This window comes from Eptatretus burgeri, chromosome 16 (assembly GCF_056783735.1).
Source record: "Eptatretus burgeri isolate ZD-2024b chromosome 16, Ebu_testis_v1, whole genome shotgun sequence".
Classification (NCBI taxonomy): domain Eukaryota; kingdom Metazoa; phylum Chordata; class Myxini; order Myxiniformes; family Myxinidae; genus Eptatretus; species Eptatretus burgeri.
In genome coordinates, this window is record NC_140976.1 from 64579230 (window position 1) to 64605643 (window position 26414).

The following is a 26414-nucleotide window of genomic DNA, read 5'->3' on the forward strand; positions in this document are numbered from 1 at the left end:
TTAGATATCTCAAAAACGAATACACCAACTCTATCAGCCGCAAAAATATTACAACAATCAATAATAATAACTAAAGTGGTAGCATCACCATTGTTGCCTCTCAAAATATCTATCCCTAAGTTTGACAGCTGGTGAGGGCATGCTGCTCTGGAGAAGCACACCGCCCTTCAGAAGGGAGGTAAAGTCAGCTGTATCCTGTGCAATCATATCGAGATAAAATATCCCATGATGTATATTAAAAGAGGCTTTAATATTGGCACCAGAGCTGTTCAACTCTGCCATTAGATTAAATGCAGAATTGTGTTCAGATTATGTTGTTTGGCTGAGGGCACCACCAACTAAAAAAAACTCGGGTCCGACGTTTTGGTCACCGAGTGACATTTGACAGAGAATTGTGCAGACCTGTGGGGGCCTGAGTTGCATCATATCCTTCAAGAAAGAAAGAGGGTCAGGGTGAAGCAAGGAAGAGACTGGGCATTGGGAAAAGAGAGGGGTGGTAGTCGTGAGATGGGTTGAGATACGAAAGAAAGAGGAAGCGGCTGAGTAGGACAATTGGTGTTGCCTGTGGTCATTGAAGATTGTCGAAACATGAGGTTTTCCCAACTACACTAGTTTCTTCTTTTTTGAATTTGAAAACAGAATTTATGTTATTTTCCTCATGTATCACTAATTATAATAATGATAATAGTAATGAAAATAATAATAATAATAATAATAATAATAATAATAATAATAATAATAATAATAATAATAATAAAGAAGATTCTCCCTGAACTCAACAGTATAGATTTCAATTCATTTGTTTGACATGCACGCGTGCACGCACTCACACAAAAAACACACACACGGAAAAAGGCCCATACAGGCATAGCACACTGTTAGTGTTTGTCGGAAGGAAAAGGGCGGAGGGTGTTTGCTCTCAGCTTGAGCACTTTTAACTGGTGAGACAAAACGAAAGAGAGTTCTGCATATCACAGCAACGTGCCCAGACAAAGTGACCAAGAGGAGAACAAGGTAAGCATGCAGCATGGATACTTTTGCAGCAAGATTATAGAATATAAAGGAAGATTGGAAAACTTCTTCAAGAGGATTGTCAATGAAGTAAATGGGAGGGTTCGACACAGACCGACACCAATCTTTCCAGAATATGAAGGCTCTGTGAAGCTCAGTGTCAGTCAGTGTCAGTCGGTGTCAGCAGAGAAGCAAAACGAGTTTAATAAACTACAAGTTGATGAGAGTTTGCCACTGTGAGAAATGAGATGCGGCTGTCAGTCTGACCGTTAATCCTTTGTCAAAGTAAAGATATACATATATATATATATATATATATATATATATATATATATATATATATATATATATATTAATGATTTTCGAAGAATAATGTTTTTGAATGCCACCTTAATTACTGTAAAGAACAAATATGAATATCTGCAAAAAAAAAATTTTTTAAATCAATAAACATGAAACCAACATCCAAAAATGTATGTTTCATCAACAGTAACACAAAAATATTTGTTTGGTCACAGAAACATCTTGAGCCTTCCTAAAGTTCCACATATAATCCATCTAATCTTCACACGAGCAAACTGCAAACCAGCTCACTCGGTCCCAACAGTTCTTACATCGAGTAGAGAACTTGGTAAGAAATGCACTTGCGGTACCTCGTGCTGTTATTTCCACTGATGGTGCACCCAGCATGTGCTGAGATCAAGGATATACTACGTCATGATGCCACAACCACCGAACAACCTTCGCCAACATGGTACGCATCCTCACAATGAACAATAAAAATAAAAATTCTCATGTGGCTTCACGCTCTTTCGTAAACTACTGGCAAATCTCATGCACCTTAAACATACATATTGATAGATTCAAAAAAGTTTCTACCTTCTTAATTTGGAATGAACAAATGCTAGTTATGGTTCCATGAGGGAGGCATTAAGTGTTTTGTCTTCATGTCCATGGTGTCATGCTTTTTGAAGAATATTTTTTCCATTATATTATTCATTTATATATTTTCAATGATTTAATTTTTCTGCCAATTTTCAATCAAATCAACTTTCAATGACTTCTTTTTCCCCCAATTATTTAATTTTTAGTTGTGCATTTTCAAAATATTCAATAAATTAATTGTTTAGTTATCTAATTCCCGAGTTTTTTTATTTTTCTATTTCATTTTTTCCAATTTTCAATTAATCGTACACCCGCTCCTGACAGGAGCAGCAGGAAGGGTCATGTTATTATCCTCTCTGGAGTACCTTATACAGATTATAGTAAAACTAGGCTTGGGTCCGTTACTCTATTGGGGACGCGACAAGTGTATAATGCCTCTTTCTCCTTATTTTTTTTTTTCACAATTCTCTTTTCATTCTCATTTTTTCTTCTCTTTCATCTCTTGTACTATATATTCCTCTCTTTCGTTAACTATCTCTCGAAGCAGAAGTGAATTCTTGCAGAAATTTTTCTGTAAAGTTAACTTGGCTGTGCCTGGATGAGTTTGAGGGTTGTGGAGTCACGGCTGAAACCCAAATCCTATCCAGGTGACTCCAACTTTGCTCTTTACTTCTTCAGGTTCCTTCTTGGTCTTCTGTTTTATCAAGAACATCAGGTTTCCTCCCTTTCAGTTTTGTGTTAAACAACAGTAGCAACTGTTAAAAAATGTAGTTATAGGTGTTTTGGGTGTATAATATTTTTACTTCCAGAAAGGGTGCCCCACGAAACGCCACAAGCTATTTATACACGTAAAAAGGTCATTTGGCAAGGAGGAAAAAACCCTTTGGAAGGAGGGGGTCCCTACTTTCCAAAATTCATATTGGAGTCCCAACAAGACCTCGCAACCTGCCTCAGTTAACTTGTTGAGTTACTCTAGCCGAGCTTCGACACACCCTCATGAACACACTTTAAAACATAAACGATTTCAATATTTCCCCTCTGAATATTAATATTTGAAAACTAAGATTAAATTATTATTAATGTTGTTTTGTAATAACATTAATATGATGTTATTATCATTAGTGTTGTTATTACTTTTGTTTTTCGAAGAAGCCTTGTAAAAACACCACAATAAGCTATCTTTATACCTTCTTGTGGATTTTGCCCAAGGCGGAAAACCTCCTCGGAGAGGAGGGCAAATTAAATCGTGACAACTTCCATCGTGTGACCCTTAGACCTCCTGTCATGTTGGTTGAGATTGGATAAGCAATGACGGAATGCATTGTACTCAGACACCGAATTGCATCTTTTAGTATGATTTAAATATTTTTCAATTTCCAATTGTTTAATATCCTCATTATTTCTTTTTTTAGATTCATTATGAGGAAGAATAAATTTTGAGTGCTACCAATTGGCTAATATTACGAGTTGGCGATACCGGGAACCACTAGCGATCTCCGATCGCAGCCCTCTTGTTTATTTGCGGTAATTTGTTTTGGTCATTGCTCTGCTAAACTTCAATGAACCCTTTTGCCCCTATTTCCACATCGTCAAACAACATTTTATTCCACTGCCCATTCCACACATGATTCAAGATTCCTCCATGCTTATATAATCCGTTTTTTTTTTTTTTTTTTTAGCTCACCTGGACGTTCTGGTGAGTTTATGCGATCGATCAGTGTCCGTACATGTGAGTGAGTGAGTGAGTGAGTGAGGCAGTCAGGTCAGGTCAGTCCGTAAACACTTCAGTCATTATTGCTTGAACCAAACATGATTTTGATGAAACTTGGCCTGAAGATGCTTCACATCTGATGCCCAACAAAGGGGTCTTGACCGAATCAAAATTTGCACTCATTTAGGGGTTCCACAAAGGGGGGGGGGGGGGTTGGCCCCCCCAAAATAGGTATTTGCTCCCTTCTCCGAAACTCCACACACCATTTCAGTGAAACTTGATTGCAACATTCATCACCCGTGATGTACTAAAGTTTGTTCACGGCATTAAAATAAAATCAATGTCTCGAAGGGGGTCTGCCGGGGTGGGGTGGGGGGAGGGGTGGGGGGGTTGAGTGACTGTTGATCCTAATACAGGTGAGCTTCAGGACGTACAGTCCTTTTTTATTTTCTTGCTTCATCCCACCAATCACAATTTTCCTGACACCTGATAACCATCTACACACTCCCTCCAATGCCACTAAAACCTTTCTCCAGAACCTAGATAATAAATGGCAGAGAGAAGATTGTTCTGACCGAAGGACAATTTACATGAACGAAGTCAAACCGACGGCTGCCTCTGGCAGAACAGAGGCCACTGGATGGTCCTTGTGCAATGTTTAGCTTTGCTCCGTACGAGCAACCGAGTTTCCTTTTATATTTCCAGATGCAAACAGTTTTCGTCGATAAGTGATAGTTATTGTAAACATCTGTCAATATGGGTGAGAAACGTGATGGCATTGAAAAGGAGTAATCACTTTTCTCACATTGCATACTGAACTATATATGTACAATGTGCACCGTCTCTTTTTGCATATATTGTCGAGGCTCATGGAGGAGCTAGCTGCTAGAACATAGAAAGGATCAGGATGTAACAGAATAAAAAAGAACATTAGAAAGAGAGGGGATGGGAGGGGGAAACACAGCAACAGTAGGGTAGAGGGACAAAACAGAGGGAGACTTGAAGAAATAAGGGATGTGCAGAAGAATGAGGGCAAGGGGAGGACACAGGGGTGGACAAGATGGATACAGCCAGAAACTCTCAATCACAGAAGTAGAAAGACAAACTGTAAGCCCAGAAAGATGAGCTTGGGGAGGGTTCAGCTTAATGGAAGTAGAAAAGAGAATGCTTGTGGATGAGGGATGACCTGATTGTGGTGAACTCTTGAAGCCCTGGAGGGAAAGATGAGATTGAAGAGACAAGAAGTTGGTTCCACAGGAGGAAAAAAACAAAAACAGAGAAATGAATGAGTGGAAGAGAGCAGTGAGTCTGGATTTTTAGAGTTGCACCAGAAGAGGGTTACTGGTAGACCACATGCACCCTGCAGAAACCTTGAGGGGTGGGGGTGTGGATGGGCAGAGCACAGGAAGGGCAGAGAATGCAAGACCAGAAAGGAGGCCATAAAAGACAGAGCCCACTGACCTGCCTGCGATGTGAAAGTGATCGGCCAAGAAACTGAACTTCATCACAGGAGATTCAAATTATTTTGAAGGCCTCGATTTCCATAGTGTCAAGTTGAGAAAGGTGTGAGGCAAGGATACCAGCTCAGAGGTGAGAGCAGGACTCCATCAAGCTGCAGATAAAAGTTCAAGTATGCCAAGGAAAAGCATTGCACGATGGAGGATGATGCCCAATCAACAACTGGCTTTGAAGGCCAATTAGATATGTGGTTTGCCGAAGAAAAAAAACATAGCAGATAGTAATGCCAAACAGTTTAAGTGACTGAAATTCTTCAAGAGGATTGTCAAGGAAGTAGATAGGAGGGTTCACCAGATGGTCCTTTCAGAGAGACAGAATTGGTGTGTGAGATTTGTCTGGATTGAAAGACATATTTGCAGTGTTTGACCAATCAATGTCTGCAGAGAGGGAAGAGGCTACTGCCTGTCTATCTAAAGAATGAGGGATGTCAAGGCAGAAAATGGCATCATCAGCAAAGAGATAAAGGGGATTTTCCAGTCAGAAAGATCATTCATGAAGACGAGGAGTATGAAAGGGTCCAGAAGTCTTATTCACTCCAGTCTTAACAGGGAGATGGGATGAGAGGGTGCCTTTGAGGGTCACAGATTGGCTACAAGAGTCGACAAAGTCAGGAAGCCATGTGTGGAGTTGGTTTTGGATGCCGTAACCAGAGTGTTGCGAACAAGGTGGGGTGCCAAACTGTATTGAATGCTCGAGATAAGTCTAAGAGAGACGGCCCTAATCTCATGTCTGAGATTAACGGCTCCATCCATAGTTGGGAGCATGGAAGGCACATGTCCAGGGTCTGAATCTGAACTGATGGCCTGACATCAAGCCATTTGAGAAAAGTAAGGATTTGATGTTGATTGCGATGATGGATTCATGAACTTGCTGATGATTGGAAGTAAGCTGATAGGTCTGTAGTTAAGGGGATCAGTTTTTGCACCATGTTTATGGAATGCAGTGATGTTGGCTGATTTCCAAACCTATGTTACATCACCTCAGGCAAATTATCAGGTGAAAAGAGCAGAGTGAGGATGTGCAAGGGCAGCAGAGTAGGTTTTTAGGATACGTGAGCTGATGCCATCTGGTCCAGTTGCAGAATCAGAGTCGAGGGTTCCCAGAAACTTCACCTTATCAGGTGAAAAAGACACCGACTTCAGAAGCAGGGGGTTGGAGATACAAGATTTGGAAGCAAACACGAAATTGAGGCATTCAGCCTTCTCATGAGCTGAGTCGGATGTGATGCTGTTTGAAGTGAGGGAACGGATGGAGGGGGAAGGATACACCAGAGACAAACTAAACAAGGCAACATCAGGTATTTGGGAAGTTAGATAAGTATGAGATTTCAATCTTGAGGTTGGACAGATGTCGTTTTCTGGCTCTCCTGAGAGTGGATATGCTTGTTGCGAACTTTGTGGAGTGATCTGAGGTTTACTTCAGTCGGATTTGCCTTTCAGGATGAGAAAGTAAGTTGTTTTCAGCCAACTACCTCACCACAGGATCCAGTGTACCATAAACGTGAGGAAGGGATGATAACCGAAGATAACCTTCTAAAACAATGTGGCCTGACACTTTACTTGTGTGGGAAATCAGAAATGTTGCCGGTTGGATATCCCTGATCTACATTTGCATGCATCACTGCACAGATGGGGAATGATAAAGTGGTGGTGGGGGTGTGAGTGTGAGTGGCGGTTCAATGAGACACAAACTGTACAAAGACGAGCTTTGACCATGTCAATTCATTTCCAGGGATAACAAGAACAAAATGAAGCAAGAAGGCCTTCAATACGATTACACAGACTACCTGGACTTTGAGGAGTTATTTGGAGAGAGCGATGTTGAAGATTCATCTCCTGATGTTATCGATGAAATAGACTTTGAAGAAGATATGATCATCAATGAACAAAATGTCAGGTCATCCTATTGCTCAATAGTTTTTGGCTTTGCAATTATTTTCAGCATGATGCTAATTACCTGAATTTATTACAGTTCTCGGCTTGTATATCAATGATGTTTTTGGATGCTTGCAGCTGAAGGGTCCAACATTCAGAAGAGCTCAACTCTTCGCCCGGTTTTGAGGAATGTCTCGTATCCAGCGCCTTGCGATGGTCAATGCAAACTTTGCCTTCGACCTCTATCGCTCAGTCTGCTCTTCGCTGAGGAACGATGAAAACGTCCTGCTTTCTCCACTAGGAATCTCCAGCATGATGGGGTTGGTGGCGCTGGGAGCCAGAGGCGAGACGCACAGGCAAATCTTTGAAGTCATGGGTTTCCAGGTATGATTAAAATAACCAAAATTATTTGTGTTTTGATAGTGGATGGCTGAGGAGTTCAGCATGAACATTGGTTTGAGGCAGGGAAATGCTCTCAACCCACTCATGTTTATCATGGTGATGATGCTGGTAAACAGGAAGGTGAGCTTGAGGGGTAGTATGGAGAGGATGCTGTATGCGGATGATCTGGCTGTTATGGTGGAGAGTGGGTGGGAGATGCAGGAAGTACTGCTGAGGGAGTTTAAGGAGGAATTTGGTAAGCATGGGCTGAATATGAGTTTGGAGAAGACCGAAGTGATGTAGGTCGGGCAGTAGAGAAGATAAATGGTTAGATATCAGGTTAGAGTGGAAGGAGATCAGGCAGAGAAATAGTTTTCAGTAAATGGGAGTAACAGTGACAGGGGATGGTTAAGTCCGAGGCAGATGTGTGTTGGAGGATTCAGGTGGGTACGAATGTGTGGAGGAGTGTGGAGGGAGTAATGGCAGACAGAAAGAAAAAGAAAATTGAAAGGGAAGGTTCTGATGTCATGTGTAATGCCGGACTAACTTTACGGCATGGAGATGGTGGAACTGACAGAGAGACAACAGAGGCTGCAGGTTTGCAAGAACAACTTGGTCAGGAGGATTGAGAGAGTGAAGAGGGTGGATAGGAGGATGATGGATGAACTAAGGGAGGAGATTGGTGTGCAGATGAGTTTGACGGGGAGATTGGTGAAATGCCGGCTGAGATGGGCTGAATACTTGGTGCGGATGGGGTAAGAGAGAATGGCAAAGAGAGCGGATAGGTTGAGGGAGCAAGATAGGAGGAAAATAGGTAGATCACAGTTCAGATGGGAGGATTGTGTGAGGAGGGAGATCTGAAAGATGGGGGTGGTTGGAGAGTGGAGAGAGTAAGCCGAGGACAGAGGGAGGTCGAGTATCGTGGTCAAAGCAGGGCAGAAGCGTGGTGCTATCGGACATCACCACTTATGAAGGGAAGAGGAAGAGGAGAAGAAGAAGTAGTGGAAAGTTTATTTTTTAAGCAATCTTTGAAGAAAACTGTACATTATTGTGTTTTGCAGGACCTGGTGAATGCCAATTCAAATTACAACTCAACTACGGTGCACTACCTCTTCAGGCGTCTTATTAGGCGTCTCTTCCACCATGACTTCGGTTTTGTGTTAAAGACAGCAAGTGGTGCTTTTGTACAGCAAGGATGGTCAATTACACCTGCATTTAAGGCCAATGCTGTACACTATTACGTGGCAGATGTGCGAACTGAGGATTTCACTGACCCTGACACCAGCAAGCATATCAGCCGTTGGGTGAACCGAGTCAGCAAGGGCCGATTACAAGACGCCATACAACAACTCGATTCACAAACTATCCTCCTCTTGCTGAACTGCGTTTACTTCAAAGACAGGAACAATAACCTTCATCTTTGGCACTCACATCCTGTTATAAAACATTTGTTTTTGTAGGTAGCCTGCAAGGAGAGCTCAGCCCTTCTGGAAAGGACATCAAACATTACAACTCTTTTACACACATTTTTGGGGGCACAAAGCTTTTTGTTCTTATAAGGAAGAAACTTTTGTAACTAATTTATTCTTGTGCAGTATAATTGGTGCCAGGTTGCCCTGTTTAGCATTTCCATCTTAGCACGTAGCTCATGATGTTGGGATCCCCGGGTCAAATCTGATCATATTGTGTCGATGTGCGCATTTCCCACTCATGCCCTTGGAATTGATGCAAAATTCCATTTATGTCTCCTAATATCAGAAATAAACATGTCAGTCCATGAGCCAGACCCCAAAATTTCCTCAATTGGTACCACCTGCAGTGGCTAATTCTCGCAATGCGTTTTGAAAGTCCTACATCCACAGATGAAAAAACAAAATCTTTGAATGCAATCCGGGACTCACAGTTTAGAGGCAGTCATCACCTCTTAAAGAAGGACACCCGAGTCCAATCTGAGGGACCAGATTTTGGGGTAGGGGAAATGTAAAGTTGAACAACTTTGCAAGTAATGATCATTATAGTGATATTTGACCACTCAAAATGTTGGTAATCTGATCCTCTGTACGTTGGTATCTCTTATATGCTAATGTGCTCATTATATAGGTCACCAGAGGTAAAAAGGTCACGAAATCTGACCCCTGCCTAAAAATCTGACCACCTGTCAGAAAACTCACTGCAGATATCATACCAATGGGACTTTCTTTACTTAAATGAAACAAGAAGTACCCAAGTCGAATATATCGAACAAAGTGGACTGTATTTTTAGTTAAGCTGTGGTACAGAATGGTTTTGAAGCCCTTTTTTAAATGGCTCTGTTGCTAAAATCAGAAGTGATCGCTGAAGGTTCTGTTGAAGGTGTACTTGGTGGTCGAAGATACAACCGTGCAGCTAGATTGCACAAACTACTAGATGAGGCTCTGCTCTCCATGGAAGGGGTTTGATGGATGGATGGATTGCAAAGAAATTAGCCCCAAGATTACAGAGATGATCAACGACTTTTCACAAGACATATGCCAGGAGACCTTCACTGAAACACTTCGCAATCCAGTGTTTATATCATTGGCAGATCATTTCCAGCAGCACCAGAATAATCTTCGTTAACATGGAGTGCACCTAGCGTCATTTTGGAATGCGTACCTTGATATTGTCGATATCATGTTGAACCTGTTGCACAGTTCAAGGGAAGGCAATTGGTCTTTGCATCTGTCCGTGATTCACGATATGATCCCATGGTGCTTCGCATATGATAAGCAGAACTATGCTCATTACCTGTCCATTTACTATGTTGAAATGACAAACCTTGGAGATGAACACCCTGATGTGCCAGCATTTCTAGAAAGTGGTGGATTCTCTGTCCAGCTTGGCTCAGATAATCCATTTGGCAGGGTGCCTGTGAATCAAATTACAGAAGAAACAGTGAACACAGACACCCAAACGCAAGGAGGAACCAAATGCTTCAGTCTGAAGCCTGGAGCGATCAGCAGACGTTATCTTACTGCAGAATACAGGAACTCATTCCTCTGATTACTGCAGGACACAATGAGAACTGGTAGTTCACCCTTCAGGCACCCTGATCGAAGCCAATCAAGGATCAAGAGAGATGAGAAAGATGTGGCAGCATTGGTGGAAATGCTCGATTCCAACTGGACTAACCCGTTCTGTGTCCCCTTAGATCTCACCAGTCTTTCAAATGGCATAGCTGCACCTGGAAACAAAGTGACAGATCCACTGGACGCGAGGAAGAAGGGCAGCACTGCTTATAAATTGTTCCAGGAAGAGAGGTTGGGAAAAGAGGCCAACAAGGGATAATAACCCTTAAGAGGTTATTGATCAGCGACACAGGAACACATTGAAGTGCCTAGGCACAATTTGGGAAGTCTCAGCACAGCTTTTCAAAGCATTAGAGTCATTTACATGCAGACTAATCAGCACAATGACAGATACTGAGAATGTCAATGAATTGCGGTTCAACCTGTTCTGTGCAAAGAAAGGGGAGGTTGAATCTTGGGAGAATCCTCCTTACGCCTCTTCACTGCAAAACCACTGCAAGAGGGATAATTATCAATGTGCTTTCTGGAAAAGGAACATGGAGGCTTTCCCTGAGATTCCCTCTCCTGTTGGTCATTGTTGGAAGAAGGATGGGGACTTGGTTATTGACTGGGGGGATGCTCCACCTGTCCCTGAGATGGTGATGGAATTGATTGCATGCAACTGTCGAAGGGAGTACTTGGAGGAGAGCTGTACCTGCCGACAGAATAACATGAAGTGCACATACCTTTACAAATGACAAACATGTAGCAATCAGCAAGTTGATGATGAGGACGAGGTAGAATTTGAAGTGAGTGATGATTATGATGATGATGATGATGATGATGATGATGATGATATTTCAGATGATGAGTAATCAACTCTGTACTATTATCAGGCCCCTATGTGACCACCTTTGTTTAGGCCTACATTATCAAGACCTAAGTTTATAATACTAAACTAGTTTTTGAGAGTTCGCCTATGTATGATCTAATCCCACGTTAATATTCATTCAGCGACATTTTAATTACATTTTCTGTGATTGTGGTTAGCATCTTCAATTATGCCTGGTGTTGGCTTAATGGTTAGAGTGGTGGGCTTGGGATCCTAGGGTCCTGAGTTAAAATCCCGCTCAGCTGGTGAATTAATACCAGGTGGGGTTAACTCGGCCTGTCATAATTCCGAGGTCGGCAAAATGATTGCCAGCATGCTGGTACACTGTGTCGGAGTGGTGACCCGTCCAGGATTGTGCCCAATAGCCAAGGAGACTGGTTAAGCAGCACCAATGCTCTGCACAGAGTATGGTCCTGATCTCCTCCTCTTCCTCCTTCTTCAATTTGACCTTTGACATCCCTTTTGACCTCTGGTGACCTAATTACATTGAAATGTAGCTTAACCAACCCCTGAATGCATGGAGGACAGGGCCATTAGCATTTGGAGTGGTTATTTGTTAAAACATGCTAACTCATTTCAAGCAGTCAAACTTCACACAATTTTGCATGTTTTTAGTGGCAAAAAGGCCATTTATAAAAATGATTCAAACCTGTTCTGTACCAGAGCTTAAATAAAAAATAAAGTCCACTTTGTTCGACTTATAATCGACTTGGGTACTTCTTGTCTTCCATGTGAACCCATTTAGGTTAAGAAAGTCCAATTGGTATGATATCTGCACTGAGTTTTCTGACAGGTGGTCAGATTTTGAGGCAGGGGACAAATTTCGTGACCTTTTGACCTCGGGTGACCTACATAATTAACGCATTAGCATATAACAGATACCAATGGAAAGAGGATTAGATTACCAACATTTTGAGTGGTCATCAGTCACTATATGACCATTGCTTGTAAAGTTATTGAACTTTATATTTCCCCGACCCCAAAATCTGGTCCCTCAGATTGGACTCGGGTCTCCGTCTTTAAAGGCCCTGTCACACCTTGACGTTTTAGCCAGCGTATGGCAAAGTATCAAAATGTATGTAAAACGCTGGCGTACGCTGAACTATTGATGTTTTTTTCCCAGTTTTGGACGTATTCATAACGAGTTGGACATATGCATAACGTATTAGTAACGTACACAGAACGTTTCAATCACATATAGATAACTTATACCAACGAATGCTGAGCGTGTTGTCGGCGTTCACAACCTATGACCAACGATAGTGTAACTTATGCATAGTGCACGGCAGCGTATCGCCGACGATCACGTGGCGTAGGCTATTCATAGGCTGCGGCTCGACGATTCAAATCATAACCACACTAGACATCGAAGTGTGAAGCCGCTGGCACACCTTGACGTTTTAGCCAGCGTATGCCGACGTATGAAAAATTTGCCGAACCAAGCTGGCACACGTCAAATACGTTATGGGTAAGTTTTGTATACGTTAAGAGCACGCTGGCATATGTCGTAGTACACTGGCATATGTCGTAGTATGCTGGCATACGTCGTCATACGCTGAGTACGTCGAGAAATTTTCAGCATATTGAAAATTTCTCGACGTACTTGGCATATGACACACGTTCCGCATATGCTGGCCATAAGTTGTAGGCACGTTACGCGATCGTTGACACACGTTACTTGTAAGTTACTCATAAGTCGAAACACGTCAAGATAATGGTTAACGTCAGTGTTCCAGACTCCCTGGTTTTGTTTTTTTCCTTCGGTATGACGGTGATGTTGACACTTCGATTTCTAGTGCGGTTATGATTTAAATCGTTGAGCGGCAGCCTATTAATTATATTATATTATAACCGCACTAGAAATCGAAGTGTCAACATCACCGTCATACCGAAGGAAAAAAAAATAAAAATAAAAAAACCAGGGAGTCTGGAACACTGACGCTAACCATTACCTCGACGTGTTTCGACTTATGAGTAACTTACAAGTAACGTGTGTCGACGTGTGTCAACGATCGCGTAACGTGCCTACAACTTATGGCCAGCGTTATGCGGAACGTGTGAGTCATACGCTGGCACACGTCGAAAAATTTCAAGAATGGAAAATTTGTCTAACAGCTCGGCGTACTACGACGTATGCCAGCGTACTGCGATGTATGCCAGTGTGCTCTTAACGTATACAAACTTACCCATAACGTATTCGACGTGTGCCAGCGTTTTCGCCAAATTTTTCATACGTCAGGCATACGCTGGCTAAATCGTCAAGGTGTGACAGGGCCTTAAGAGGCGATTACTACCACGAAGCTGTGAGTGCCGGATTGCTTTCAAAGATTTTTTTTCATCTCTGGATATATATACTTACAAAAAAAGCATCGTGAGAATTTGCCACACCAGGTGGTACCAATATCTGGTCTCGTTTGAATACAATTTACCCCATGAGCTCAATACAAGTATCAATGTTGTTATTTTTTGAACCTGATCTTAAACCATAATGAATAACAGCTGACTCAAAGTCATCCATTCTCTTCATGGCATGACAGTACGTGGTTAAATCTACATGATGTCACAAAACGTGTGTTGCCTCAGGCCAATGGGAAATTCAGTTCCCAAAGAAGAACACAGCACTACAAACGTTCTGGTTGAACAAAATGTCGACCGTCGAGGTTCCCATGATGCAGGTGAAAGGAGCCTTCCCAGCCACAACAGACGACCTACTGGGCTGCGAAGTGGTGCGGCTGCCATTCCATGGTAACGTCAGCATGTTCATTGCCGTGCCATATAAGCTCTCCACCGGCCTCGCAGACCTTGAGAAAAGAGTTTCTTCCACTGTGTTGGAACGCTGGCTCAAAGAAATGAGCAACACGTAAGTCTGAAACTCATGGATTACCAAACACACGGCACTGAGCATGGACACTGAGCACAGGTTAATCGGCATGCAGCAATTAACAAGCAAATTCATCATATAAGACGAAGGGTTCGATCATTCTTTATGAGGAATACAAGGAAATTTTCTGGCATTCTCGCTTCAACATGAGCATAGTAGGTAGGAGGCCAGATCTGGATCTGGACCTGAACCAAAATCTCATAAGCTTGTTCTGGTCACCCAACCAACTAATCCACCGAGTTAATTTCTGAGTTAATTTCGACAAATTGCGGGCTTTGAGCTCAGCTGTGACAGTTTTCTTGCACCACAAGCCTTTTATTGCTTCTCGTGAACCGTTAATAACGACGCTGAAACATAAACCAGTGAGAAAAGTGATCATTGTTAACAGTTTTGACTTCACTCATACAATTTGACTTTACTAGTGTAACTGTAAATCAGTGGGGCTGCTGTTAGCACATAACTGACACGCAGCATATACAGTACTGAACTGCACCTATCTCCACATCAACAGTGCGTTCAGCGTAATCGTAATCAATTCCTTTGTTTTCGGTTTTGATTGCCCGGAGTGATTTTTGACTATGGCTCCCAAGAGGAAAAACTGTTGTTAGTGGTGAACCAAGTGCAAAAAGTCGAGGAAAGTGATGTCTGACTCAGAAAGTGGAGGTTTTCGATAAGTTTGGTCGAGGTCAGAGTGTGTTTGTTTCCTGCAAAATCGAAGATTTTTCAAGTATATTGGTCAGTCTATTCTGTCTGTCTGTCTGTCTGTCTGTCTGTCTGTCTGTCTGTCTGTCTGTCTGTCTGTCTGTCTGTCTGTCTGTCTGTCTGTATGTCTGTATGTCTGTCTGTATGTCTGTCTGTGTCGCCGACAGGTCGCAATTTTAAACCGATCTTCACGAAACTTTACCAAGTTGTAGAAGTAGTCTCAACTGAGAAGCCTATTGACTTTGAGGTCAAAAGGTCAAAGTTCAACTCAAGGTCAAACTTCTAAATTCATCAATTTTAATCTGATTGACCTGAGCTTTGATTAAGATTGTCAATTTAAATCTGAACAAAATGGACAATTTGATGTATCCATGGAAACCTTTGGAGAGGGAGGTGGATTTTGCAAGTATCGTGCTCTGCACGACGACTTTTTCTTGTTTGTCTGTCAATCACCTGCAGGTCACAATTTTAAACCAATCTTCACGAAACGTTACCAAGTTGTAGAAGTAGTCTCAACTCCTATTGATTTTGAGTTCAAAGGTCAAAAGTCATCTTGAGGTCTAGTTTCTGACAACGTCATTTTTCTTCCGATTGACTTAATTTGTACAGGATTTTCATATTGCGTCACTGAATTGGGAAAGCAACTATTTTTGAAGTCAAAAGGTCAAAGGTCAACTCAAGGTCAAACTTCTAAAATCATCAATCTGAACAATAATCAATTAAATCTGAAAAAATAAATCAATTTTCAATCGATTGACCTAAGCTTTAAGATAGTCAACTTTAATCTTGATGAAATGGACAATTTGATGTATTCATGGCAACCTTTGGAGAGGGGGGTGGATTTTGCAAGGATTGTGCTCTGCACGATGTCTTTTTCTTGTTATATTAATTTATTTGTTGGTTTCGGAGCTGCAGAATAATTTATAAAAGAAACACATTGCTAGCTTACAAAGGGAAATGATAGAAGAGATTACGGTAATAGGGGAAGAATGGTGGGGGTTTTGGGGCTGGCAGGATTGTCTCGAGTCGAGACTCCAGAGGTACACACATTTGCCTCTAAGCCCTCGAGCCAGGGTTTTTTGAATCCCGACTCAGATATAAAATATCATCCCAGTGTTTCATAGGCAGGGTGATTCATCAATGTGTATGCCGTCCCTCGGAAGGACGTTGAACAGGCGTCCTGTCTGCCAGCATTTGTTGATGGACGTTAGAGATCCCATGGTCTCTAACATCGACCAAGTTTGTTTTTGTTTTTTTCGGCTGCCACCTTCCTTCCTCTACATTTTCTCGAAGCCCAGGAAGCTAGCCCCATTAATTTAATACCACAGGAAATTGGTTTTAACTATCGCGGTTTTGAAGATAACAGCATTTTCCAAGAATGTCACCCATTCTTGGAAAATGTCACCCATTCAACCATGCAATATTTAAGGGTTTACTGTATATCGTTGTGGGCCCCATATTTCAAAGGTAAAGAATCACTTAGAATTAAAAAAAATTCTCATATCTAGATATAAGTCAAGCATCTAGATATGGGCTTAGCAGTTAGGGTGGCAAGCTTGCATTTTAGGGTCCTGAGTTTGAGCCTCGTCAGCCGCTGAATTAACACCAGGTGGGGTTGACTCCGCCTGTCATCCTTCCGAGGTTGGTGAAATGAGCCCAGTGTACTGGTAATAGGGGCACTGCATTAGTAGCAGAGCCACGTCCCTAACCAATGATGCAACCAGCACCCTCAAGGTTACACACTAGACTACTAGAGAGAGATGGAGTGTGTGTGTGTGTGTGTGCGTGTGTGTGTGTGTGTGTGTGTGTGTGTGTGTGTGTGTGTGTGTGTGTGTGTGTGTGTGTGTTATCTCCATATGAGGGTTTCACAAGATGGAATGGAGTCCTCTCAGGGTTCGAATTATCCATCTCCATTTCAGTAAAGGATCCCAATTCATGGACCAAGTTGTGAAGTTTTCTTGTTCTCAAAGTTTTGTTCTGAGTGATCTTTTCAGGATTTTCACTCAGCTTCAAAATGCAATTGTTTTGTTGTAATATTCCCAAGGATGTTTTTTTTAAATATCTGAGTTAGGTTCGTGTTTAAAAAAAAAAAACTGATAACAATCACATCAAGTAAGTCTCAATTTCAGAAATTTGAGTTTGGTTTCTCCTTAAACTATGTACAAAAGAAGAAGAGGAGGAGGAAGAAGAAATTGAGCAAAATTAAACGAAAGAACAGCTAAAACACCAAGAATCACAAACAAACCAATAAAAGTTTTTAGATAATGACTGAAATCACGTGTCCCAAATAAATAGATAAATAAATAAGTTAACAAAAAGTCCGCACAAAATCATTCTGCTCATCTTTAAATCTGGACTCAATTGAAAATATCTAAAGTATCTCAAGATCTTTGTTTCAGTATTAATATCAAAAGATCTTTGTTTCATTTCATGACTTCTTATTAAAACGATCACGTTTTATGCAACAACTGCTTGCGAACACAAGAAATTCTAATATTCCATCCTGTGCATCACTGGGACAGAATTTTGATTCAGATGTGATCCCACAGCAAAGTCAAGATGTATATCTAAGCGATAAAAACAGTAAACAAGCTACCCGAGTAAACGAGCTAGTAAACGAGCTATTTGCTCTCATACGAGCCTCGACAAGGTATACAAAAAAAAGAAGAAAAAAATCCAGCTGTCAATCTTTTGTTGTGCCGGCAATATGCTCTTCTGTTTTATCCCGAATAGAATAAACACAAACATAGTACAATAGGTCCTCGCTTTACTTCGAGGAAACATTCCTGGAAAGTGTGATGTAACCCAAATTCATTTTCACCATAGAGTTAGCGACATATATATATATATATATATATATATATATATATATATATATATATATATATATATATATATATTATGTTACATTCCTGGGGGGGGGGTGGTGTTTCCGTCATTATTTTCACCACTATATATATATTACAAGGCAAAATAAATATTTAAATAATAAACACAGTACTGTACATAAAAAAAAAAAAGATTTCAATTTTATAACAACTCACTGAAGGGCCCGTCTATGATGGGCTCTTTAAGTACTGCTCTTCTCAATCAGCTCATATAACAATGGTCTGTGATAGTTGCATTATTTCATTAGCTTCATATAAAATTATATTGTGTGCAAATGTCTTTATAATTGAATTCTAACTTCAGTTTCCCACCCACTTCTGGGCAAGCACACACACACCACCAGGGGGCACTATTTCGGCTACAAACGTACCCACATACATGATAGCTGCATGACAGTAGGATCACCACCTTCTTCATTCATGACTGTTTGATGGATGGTAGAGTACACATATCAACATGAGGTGGGAGTGGAGGGGAAACCGCAGCGAGAGGTATTCCTGGGGGTGTGGGGGAGTGAGGGCAGTGCATGGAGAGTGAGGAATAGAGTCTTTGATGAAAAGAGCAAATCCTCCACCAGGACGAGGTTCAGGTCTATCAAAACGGAGGAGGAAGTAACCAGGGAGAGATATAGTCCATGAGCTAGACAAGATATTGGTACCACCTGGGGGGAGTAAACGCCACTTGATTTTCTGAAAGTACTTGGTATATAGTCTCAGAAAATCGCATAAGCCAAGGCTGGATCCACAGCTTAATTGTAAAAATCGGCCTTTGAATGTTGGCATGCGCATTTGAATTTGAGGCCAAAATTTTGGGGTAGGGGAAATCAAAAATGCAATATCTCAATAAGTAGAAGGAATAATTAAACAAATGACCACTCATATTTTTGCTAATCAAAAGTTTTATTTATTATAATTATTTTTATGCAAATTAGGTCATACTCCAGGTCACCAGAGGTCAAAAGGTCACCATGTTTGGTGGGTGCCTAAAATCTGGATACCCATTCAAGAAATCACCGTAAAAAATGACAAACATGGAATTTATTGAGTCAAAACTGACCACTTATTCTGTTGTGTAAATAGTTCTATCACTTGGAATGTATCTTATGCTCATAATACTTTTATCAAGGTCATCAGAGGTCAAAATGTTATAGTCTTGGGATTACCGTGAACCTAGCCATTGAGCGTTTTCAAAATGTCCTGTAAACCACAAATCATAAAATTGACAAGCGAAACGTTTTATTCCTGGGACAGTAAGTCAGGCCAACATATGTACAACATTTATTTTAACCTCAACCTATGAAAAAAGTGCATATTATGAGGCTCGCAACTTTCACACATCTACAAAAATATAAGTGGAAAACATTGCAATTGCAAGTCAAGGAGCAGGCGACTTACTTGTTACTGAGAAGAATGTAACACCTGAAACTTGTGATTAATCGCTATCGCTTGCATCGTTGTCGTCATCGTCACTTTCATCATCTCTACCTTTGATATCTTCTGAAGTCACCAACTCATCCTCAGTGCCTTTCTGATTTGAACAAGTGGTCAATTTGCACATATATGTACATTGCAGCGTATTTTGAAGACAAATGCAGGTTTCCTCAATGCACTATTTCGAGCAAGTGCAGGAGAGAAGTTCCATAACAGCTTCTGGGGCAGGTGGTGCGTCACTCCAATCAATGACCAGATCTTCAGTTTCAATCTTCCATCCATTTCCAATGGGTGTGGGAATCTCCGAGAGTGCCTCCAAGCTCCTTTTCCATATTGCGCACTGATAATTCGCCCTCTTACAGTGGTTTAGTAAGGACGTTGAACATGGGGGAAGCTGCCATGATTCTGCCACACCTCTCCGGGCACAAAACAGATTGAAACGTAGTTCATTGATACTTCTCGCTTTGGAGTCTGAGCAGTATATCTGGCAAGTAAGGGCTGCTAGACTGTTGAAGAGGTCGGTGGACAAATCCCAATTGGAACCTCGGCGTCTCAACATTTCTTGATGTTCCTTAGTTTTGCGGACTAGTTTTATAGTGGAAAGCTTGCCTTTGCCAGCAAATGCACGAATCGAATCACATCCTGTGAAGGCGTGAAGTCCCAGAAGTGTGTCACACATATCATGACCAATGATGGTTGCAACTTTCTGAATGTCAGTGTACTGGATGTGCGTTTTTGTGCCACTTTTCATATAGATTGGAGATGCTGTTTTGGAGGAGAATGCTACACATAAAACGAACACATCTGTGCCCTAAGACACGATCACGACTTCAGAAAAACCAGTTTTTGCACAATGTGCAGCATGCAACAGCATCCTTGTGTCTGCTGCTTCCTGACTAGACCTAAGGCATTCAACATCACTAACCGAGTTTACTGATAGCCTCTGACACCTTTCTCCAATTGTAACAAACATTTCTTTATTTGTAAGCTTCTCCCGTTGGTCTGTGCTGCTCCATTCATTTGCAAGGAATTCAATGAGTTGGTTCTTGTTTTCGGACGTACGAAGGAACTTTCTCCACCATTTTATCCCGCATCCTTGGGCAATAGCCTTGAATGTTGTCCCGCTGGCAGACCCCCGATTAACTCGCTCTGCATCTTTTATTGATTGGTCCCGATAAACGTCAAACACAACAGCAACACGTCTTGAGACTGAACCTTCCCTCAGCACCATCCTGTGCAACATCTGAGATAACTCAGCAAATGTCATACCATCTGCATTCATCTTCTGCACCAGGGCCATTCCATCAATAATGCAAGCAGAATTTCTGTCAATTGACACTATAGGCTGCAAATCCTTCTTCAAACTATCCATCAATGAAGACTTTTTTGTTTTTCTCAGTGTGCCCTCTGGTGTGGGAATTGCCCATGGTATTGGCCCTAATCGATGTGCCAAAACATCCTTCATACTCAGATGTCTCGTATGTGCAATCAGGATCATTTTGGTAAACAGATCACGGTCAGCTTTGAGAATAATCTGTCGTCCAGCAACCTGGTATTTCTTCTTTACAATTATGTCACTGAATGTCTTAAGCTTTTGCTTTTTTTATGGGCACAAAAAAAACTTTTTCTTTGCAGGTTCACATTCTATTCGGTCTTCTCGGAATTCCTTGGAGGCCTTTTCATCTTTCGCCTTAGCTTCCAACAGGTCCTTTGTGATGTTTTCTGGAGCAGCCATCCCAGTGGAAATACTAACAAGATCTGAGGTCTCAGTGCTGAAGGGATTGATCCAGTTATTCTGCAGCATGTCAATCAAGGACAATACATCTTTTTCATCCTTCTTTATGCGAGATTTGCTAAGATCTGGATGACCAGTGTTCGACGTGAAGTTGCGTGTTCCAGTGACGTCCCTGAGCATGTGTAAAAATGAACTACGATATTCTGCAGTGAGGTAGTGTCTGCTAACTGCCCCCGGTTTAAGGCTGAGCCCTTTCGTTCCTCCAGACATCTCATTTTGTTTTCTTTAAATGGTTTTGAGCTCCTTCAGCGATAATAAGACTCATTTTGAATCAGGAAATACCATGTTTGGATGTTTTTCTGGTGATTTCTTAAATGGGTATCCAGATTTTAGGCACCCGGAAAAAGTGATGACCTTTTGACCTCTGGTGACCTTGAGAATGACCTAATTTGCATAAAACTAATTTAAATTAAAAACACATTTCATTAGCAAAAATATGAGTGGTCACTTGTTTAATTATTCCTTCTACTTATTGAGATATTGCAGTTTTGATTTCCCCTACCCCAAAATTTTGTCCTCGAATTTGAATGCACATGCCAACATTCAAAGGCCGATTTTTACAATTAAGCTGTGGATCCAGCCTTGGCTTATGGGATTTTCTGAAACTATAGAACATGTACTTTCAGAAAATCATAGTGGCCTTTACTCCCCCCAGGTGGTACCAATCCATGAAATTTTGGGGTCGAGCTCATGGACTAATACTTGGGAGTCAGAGATGTCTTGAGGGAGGAAAGTTTCTGTTAGGCAGATTATGTCTGGTTTGACAGTGGCAACCTGTATGGAAAGATCTGTCAGGTTTTAGCGAAGGGCCCAGATATTTGAGGTCCACACTGTTAATGAAAAGGGTGGGGAGGAGGCTTTGGGTGCAGGGGATGGGAGGGGAGGGGGAGGGTAGGACAAGGGAGGAGGGGTGGAGGTAAGGAGAGTTGCTGAAAGAGTGTAAGGGATTGCAGAATAGCTCAGGGATGGGGCCGGATGAGGAGGAGAAAAGGGTCTGTGGTGCTGGAGGAGCGGGGGGAGGCAGGAGAGGGGGCAGAAGGCAATTGAGGATTTTAGGAGGTGGAGTGATAAGATGGAGGTGAGAGGGCAGGGGAAGGAGGCAGCTTTGTGGATGTGAGGGGCGGCAACTTTGAGAAGGGGCGTGAGGGGGGTGAATGGTGGGAGAAGCGTGAGTGGGGAGAGTTGAGGGAGAAAGGTGAGGAGGGAGTTTTTGAGAAAGATGAGAGGGAGGTTTGGAGGTAGGAGAGTGTGATGGCTGCTTTGAGAGGGAGAGGTGAGAGGGGTGAGTCGGCACTGAAGTTGGAAAAAAAGAATGGTTGATGGAAAGCGAATATTCACAGCAAATTGGGGTTTTTTTATTTTCTCGTTCAGAAATGCGATTAAAGACATTTCTTGATGGATGCAACAAAGGCGAATTAGCCTGGTGTTGGCTCAGTCGTTAGGGTGGCGGCTTGGGATCCTAGGGTCCTGAGTTCAAGCCCCGTCAGCCGCTGAATTAAAACACCAGGGGGTTGACTCAGCTTGTCATCCTTCCGTGGTCGGTGAAATGAGTACCAGTTCCAGTGTGTGTACTGGTAGAGAGCACTGCATCAGCGACACAGTCGTGCTTCAAGAAATGATAGCTACCCCGGCAGCTAAGCTGCCATACAACCACCACCAAGGCAAATTAAGAGAATGGAGAGAAGAAACGCTGTAGCAGTTGGATTTTTTTGGCAGTGTAAGAAGAAGAGGTCGAATTGAGAGCAGTCTGTGTACATAGAAGAGGAGTAGTGAATTATGATGCAGTAATGAGAACCACACATGTGAAAAAGGAAGATGAAGCATTATAAGAAATCGTTTTTTATTATTATTATTGTTTGAGAGAGTTTTCATCAGATTAGGTAATGGAAAGGTTGTAGAAAATTTTTTGAGGTGAATGGTGAATTTGGATCGGTAAACGCAGGGGGTGGAAACAGATTGCGTGGTTACGGGGGAAGCACGTGGCTATGGAAGTTGTATCGTCAAAAGTGAATGTATTTATTTATTTATTATAAAAAAAGGATTGTGTTACATTCGGAAAAGGGAAGGTTGAAGTTAAATCGTGGAGGTGTAAGGTGAATTTGGAACGGTAAAACACAGAGTGAAGCTGCTGGGTCGATGAAAAGTATCAGGAAGAGGGTGGAGAGAGAGATACGTGGTTACAGGAGGTGTATAGATCGAAAGGGTACAAGGAAAATTATTAATTTTTGATGGATTTTTGAGGATTAGGTGAGATCTTCTGGTTATGGTTCTCTCAGGGGTCTGTGTCCTATGTCAGCTAAATCTTGTCTTGAACAGTTTTTGAAATATCGTGTACACAAAAATACATTGACAGATTTATCGATCAGTCAGATGGATGATCGGTCGGTTGCTCGCTCACTCATTTCAATGTCCCCCATCTCTGACCTTGTCGGAGGGGTGGGGAAAAAGTTCATTTTAATATCCCCTGTGTCGGACTTTGTCGGATGGGCGGGGGACAAAAACGTACAGTAAGCACAACGTTCAAACCATGTTAGCAAAGATGTCAGTACAATGGCAGCTAAAGCGATATGAGGAGGATGGATGTTGCGATACGTCACAAGTAACGCCAACCAACATACAAGACTCAAACTAGCCCGCCCATCCTTCGTTCAACATGATCGACATATAAACAAATCAATGGCGACGTAAAATGGATTTGGCGCCCTATTCATGGGTGATGTAAGTGAAACGACTTAGAAAGTGGTGATGCAAAGCGGGGCCTAATTACCTCTGTTTGTCTGTGGGCAGGATATCTCAAAAATTTATTTTTATTTATGGATTCGGCCGAAACTTGGTGGAGAGGTTGGGTGTGTGTCACAAGGACTAATTGATTAGATTTCGGTGAAGATCCGGACACGAGAATTTATATAGTGATTCCTCTCCATTTATCAGCTGAAAAAACAAGTAAGTTAAAAAAAAAAAATAATAATAATAATGGAAACACCTAAATTAGTCAAATTTATGTCGATTTTTTAATGCAATCATGTAGTCAACTGAGGAGCTCAACTGAGTATATTCCTGATCCATCTTGACAGATCAAGACAAGTAATTATTCCAAAATTCCATGTGCACAAGAAGTACAACCTTGAGAAACATTTACATGAACTTGGAATAAAAGACTTGTTTGAACAATACGCCAACCTTTTGGGAATCTCCAGCAATCCCGAGCTGCGAGTAAACACAGTGAGTACACGTTTGGATCCTTACGACCTGCTCCCCTTTTTGAACAATGGGTTAAATACAAATTAATAACACAGGAGGGATAACACTCGGCTCATGTAAACAAGTGCATCCACAAAAAAAGGTTCATCAGCTGTGTCTGCATTTCCCTCCTTTGTTCCTACGTTAAAGATCCTGCACCAGGGATCGATCACGGTGGATGAGGAAGGAAGTGAGGCCGCAGTCATCACCGCAATTGGATTCACACCGCTCAGCACACAGGAAAAGTTCCTGGCTGACCGACCCTTCCTCTTCGCCATTTACGATCACCCTACGATGAGCCTGCTTTTTCTCGGCCGAGTCACCAACCCACTGAAACCGTGAACTTCCAGCAACCGTGGACCCCTATCCTCAAAATGTACCCCTGTATTTCTTTATGACTTACAAAATGGTGCCATACATTCACGTTATGCTGTGCAACATGCCTAGATAGCAAACTGTTAACACAATCACACATAAACTGCTTCCTTGTTAACATATTCTTTAATAAACTCACCACAGCGATGACTGGGATAAGAACGCCCAGATTACCAGCACTGCTTGAAGCCTGGGGGTGGGGTAAAACAAATATTATTATAACCAGGTGCACTTAATAGCAGGTGGCATAATATCGTAAAGTTTGCGACGACGTCACGTGACATTATAAAGAAAAAAAAGACATTTATCAATGTAATAAAAATATTCACATTATATGAGTAACACAACACAATGAAACAAAACAAATGGACACAGGAGAGGTACACGCACACTCTCCTTTAAGCTGTCTAGTCTGGGTTCGAATCCCGACCCAGCTACAAACTGTCATCCAGGTGTTTCACAGGCAGGGCGATTCATCAATGTGAGTGCCGTCCGTTGGATGGATGTTAAACTGGGTGGTCCCATCTGCTGGCATTCGTTGGTGGATATTGAAGATTCCACAATGTCCTTTGCAAAGAGTAGGTGAGCTATCACCAGCACCCTGAACAAATGACAAATTTCTGTCATGACTTTCAGGGGCACTGCTCAGTGGCATAATCATGATGATCAAAATGATGCAGCCAGCAGCCTTGTAATGCATACGAAAGGAAATGAAAAAGGAACCCACTGGTGTCCATCAACAATAAAATAAAATAAAATAAAAAAAACTTTGCAATGTTTTGTCAAAACAAGATATTTACAGATATAAAGGACGAGTCGTTTTGGTTACTCGCCCCATCAGGTTAGAATCATAAAGAATAACAATTTTGAATTTTATTATATAATGCAGAAAATGCAAATCATATTTTTAAATCATTACTATGACCCACCCATCCATCCATCCATTGGGACCATACTCTGTGCAGAGCGTTGGTGCTGCCGAAGCAGTTTACTTGGCTATTGGACACAATCCTGGACGGATCGCCACTCCGACACAGGATACCAGCATGCTGGCACTCATTTTGCCAACCTCGGAAGGATGACAGGCAGAGTCAACCCCACCTGGTTTTAATTCAACAGCCGAGTGGGATTTGAACTCAGGATCCTAGGATCCCAAGCCCACAACCCTAACCATTAAGCCAACACCAGGCATACGATGACCTCTAAATGAGCTTTATGAAACACAATTTATTCACATTGTGGGGATAGAATACAAATGTACTTTTACACCAACAACAAAAACATCAGGAGATATTAATGTACGTGAGAAAATGAGGAAATATCGACTGCACTTTTACATGAATTACAAGGACACCAGCAGGGGCTACCCAACACTGCCTTGGGGAGTGGGGGGGGGGAGGAGAGAATACTGAGCGCTGTCAAGGAGGGGGGGGGGATATAATCGGCACTGCCCGGTGTAGGGGGGAACCCAGGACTGCCAAGCTGTGTGAGTTTTTCCCGATGGTAGTTTCGGGATGTGTTGGACATTGAAAAGCTATGGAGGTATTGGCCTCATGGTAGTTACCTTTTTGCCTGCTGGCTGGCCACAGCACTGCCTGACCCACATCCCAATATACACTTTATAGCAGCCTTTGGTGGCCTCAAGACAGACATCAAGGCTTCAAGGTTTTACACATGGTAGCGCAAAACCTTGCCCAGATTCTGAAGCACCGACACCCACATTTTGGGGCCTCAAAGTGCTACGGATCGGCCGTGAAAGAATAATGTACAAACGCACAAGCACTTGAAAATATGTATTTAGATT

The 26414-nt window shown here is 41.9% G+C and overlaps 2 protein-coding genes across 2 annotated transcripts in view; one reads left to right on the forward strand and one right to left on the reverse strand.

Annotated features, from left to right (window-relative positions):
- The window catches only part of PI4KA (phosphatidylinositol 4-kinase alpha), a 189916-nt gene that overhangs the window by 118258 nt on the left and 45244 nt on the right, over positions 1-26414 (reverse strand). Inside the window, exon 20 of the mRNA XM_085859029.1 lies at positions 24750-24800. Coding sequence (XP_085715155.1) covers positions 24750-24800 — 51 coding nt within the window. The remainder of the gene's footprint in view (positions 1-24749; positions 24801-26414) is intronic.
- Positions 879-24772, forward strand: SERPIND1 (serpin family D member 1). The gene is given in 8 exon segments (XM_085859779.1): positions 879-1014; positions 1530-1765; positions 6857-7016; positions 7138-7383; positions 8442-8776; positions 13880-14158; positions 24070-24217; positions 24386-24772. Coding segments are annotated over 7 exon segments (1476 nt in total). The 5' UTR covers positions 879-1014; positions 1530-1649; the 3' UTR covers positions 24578-24772.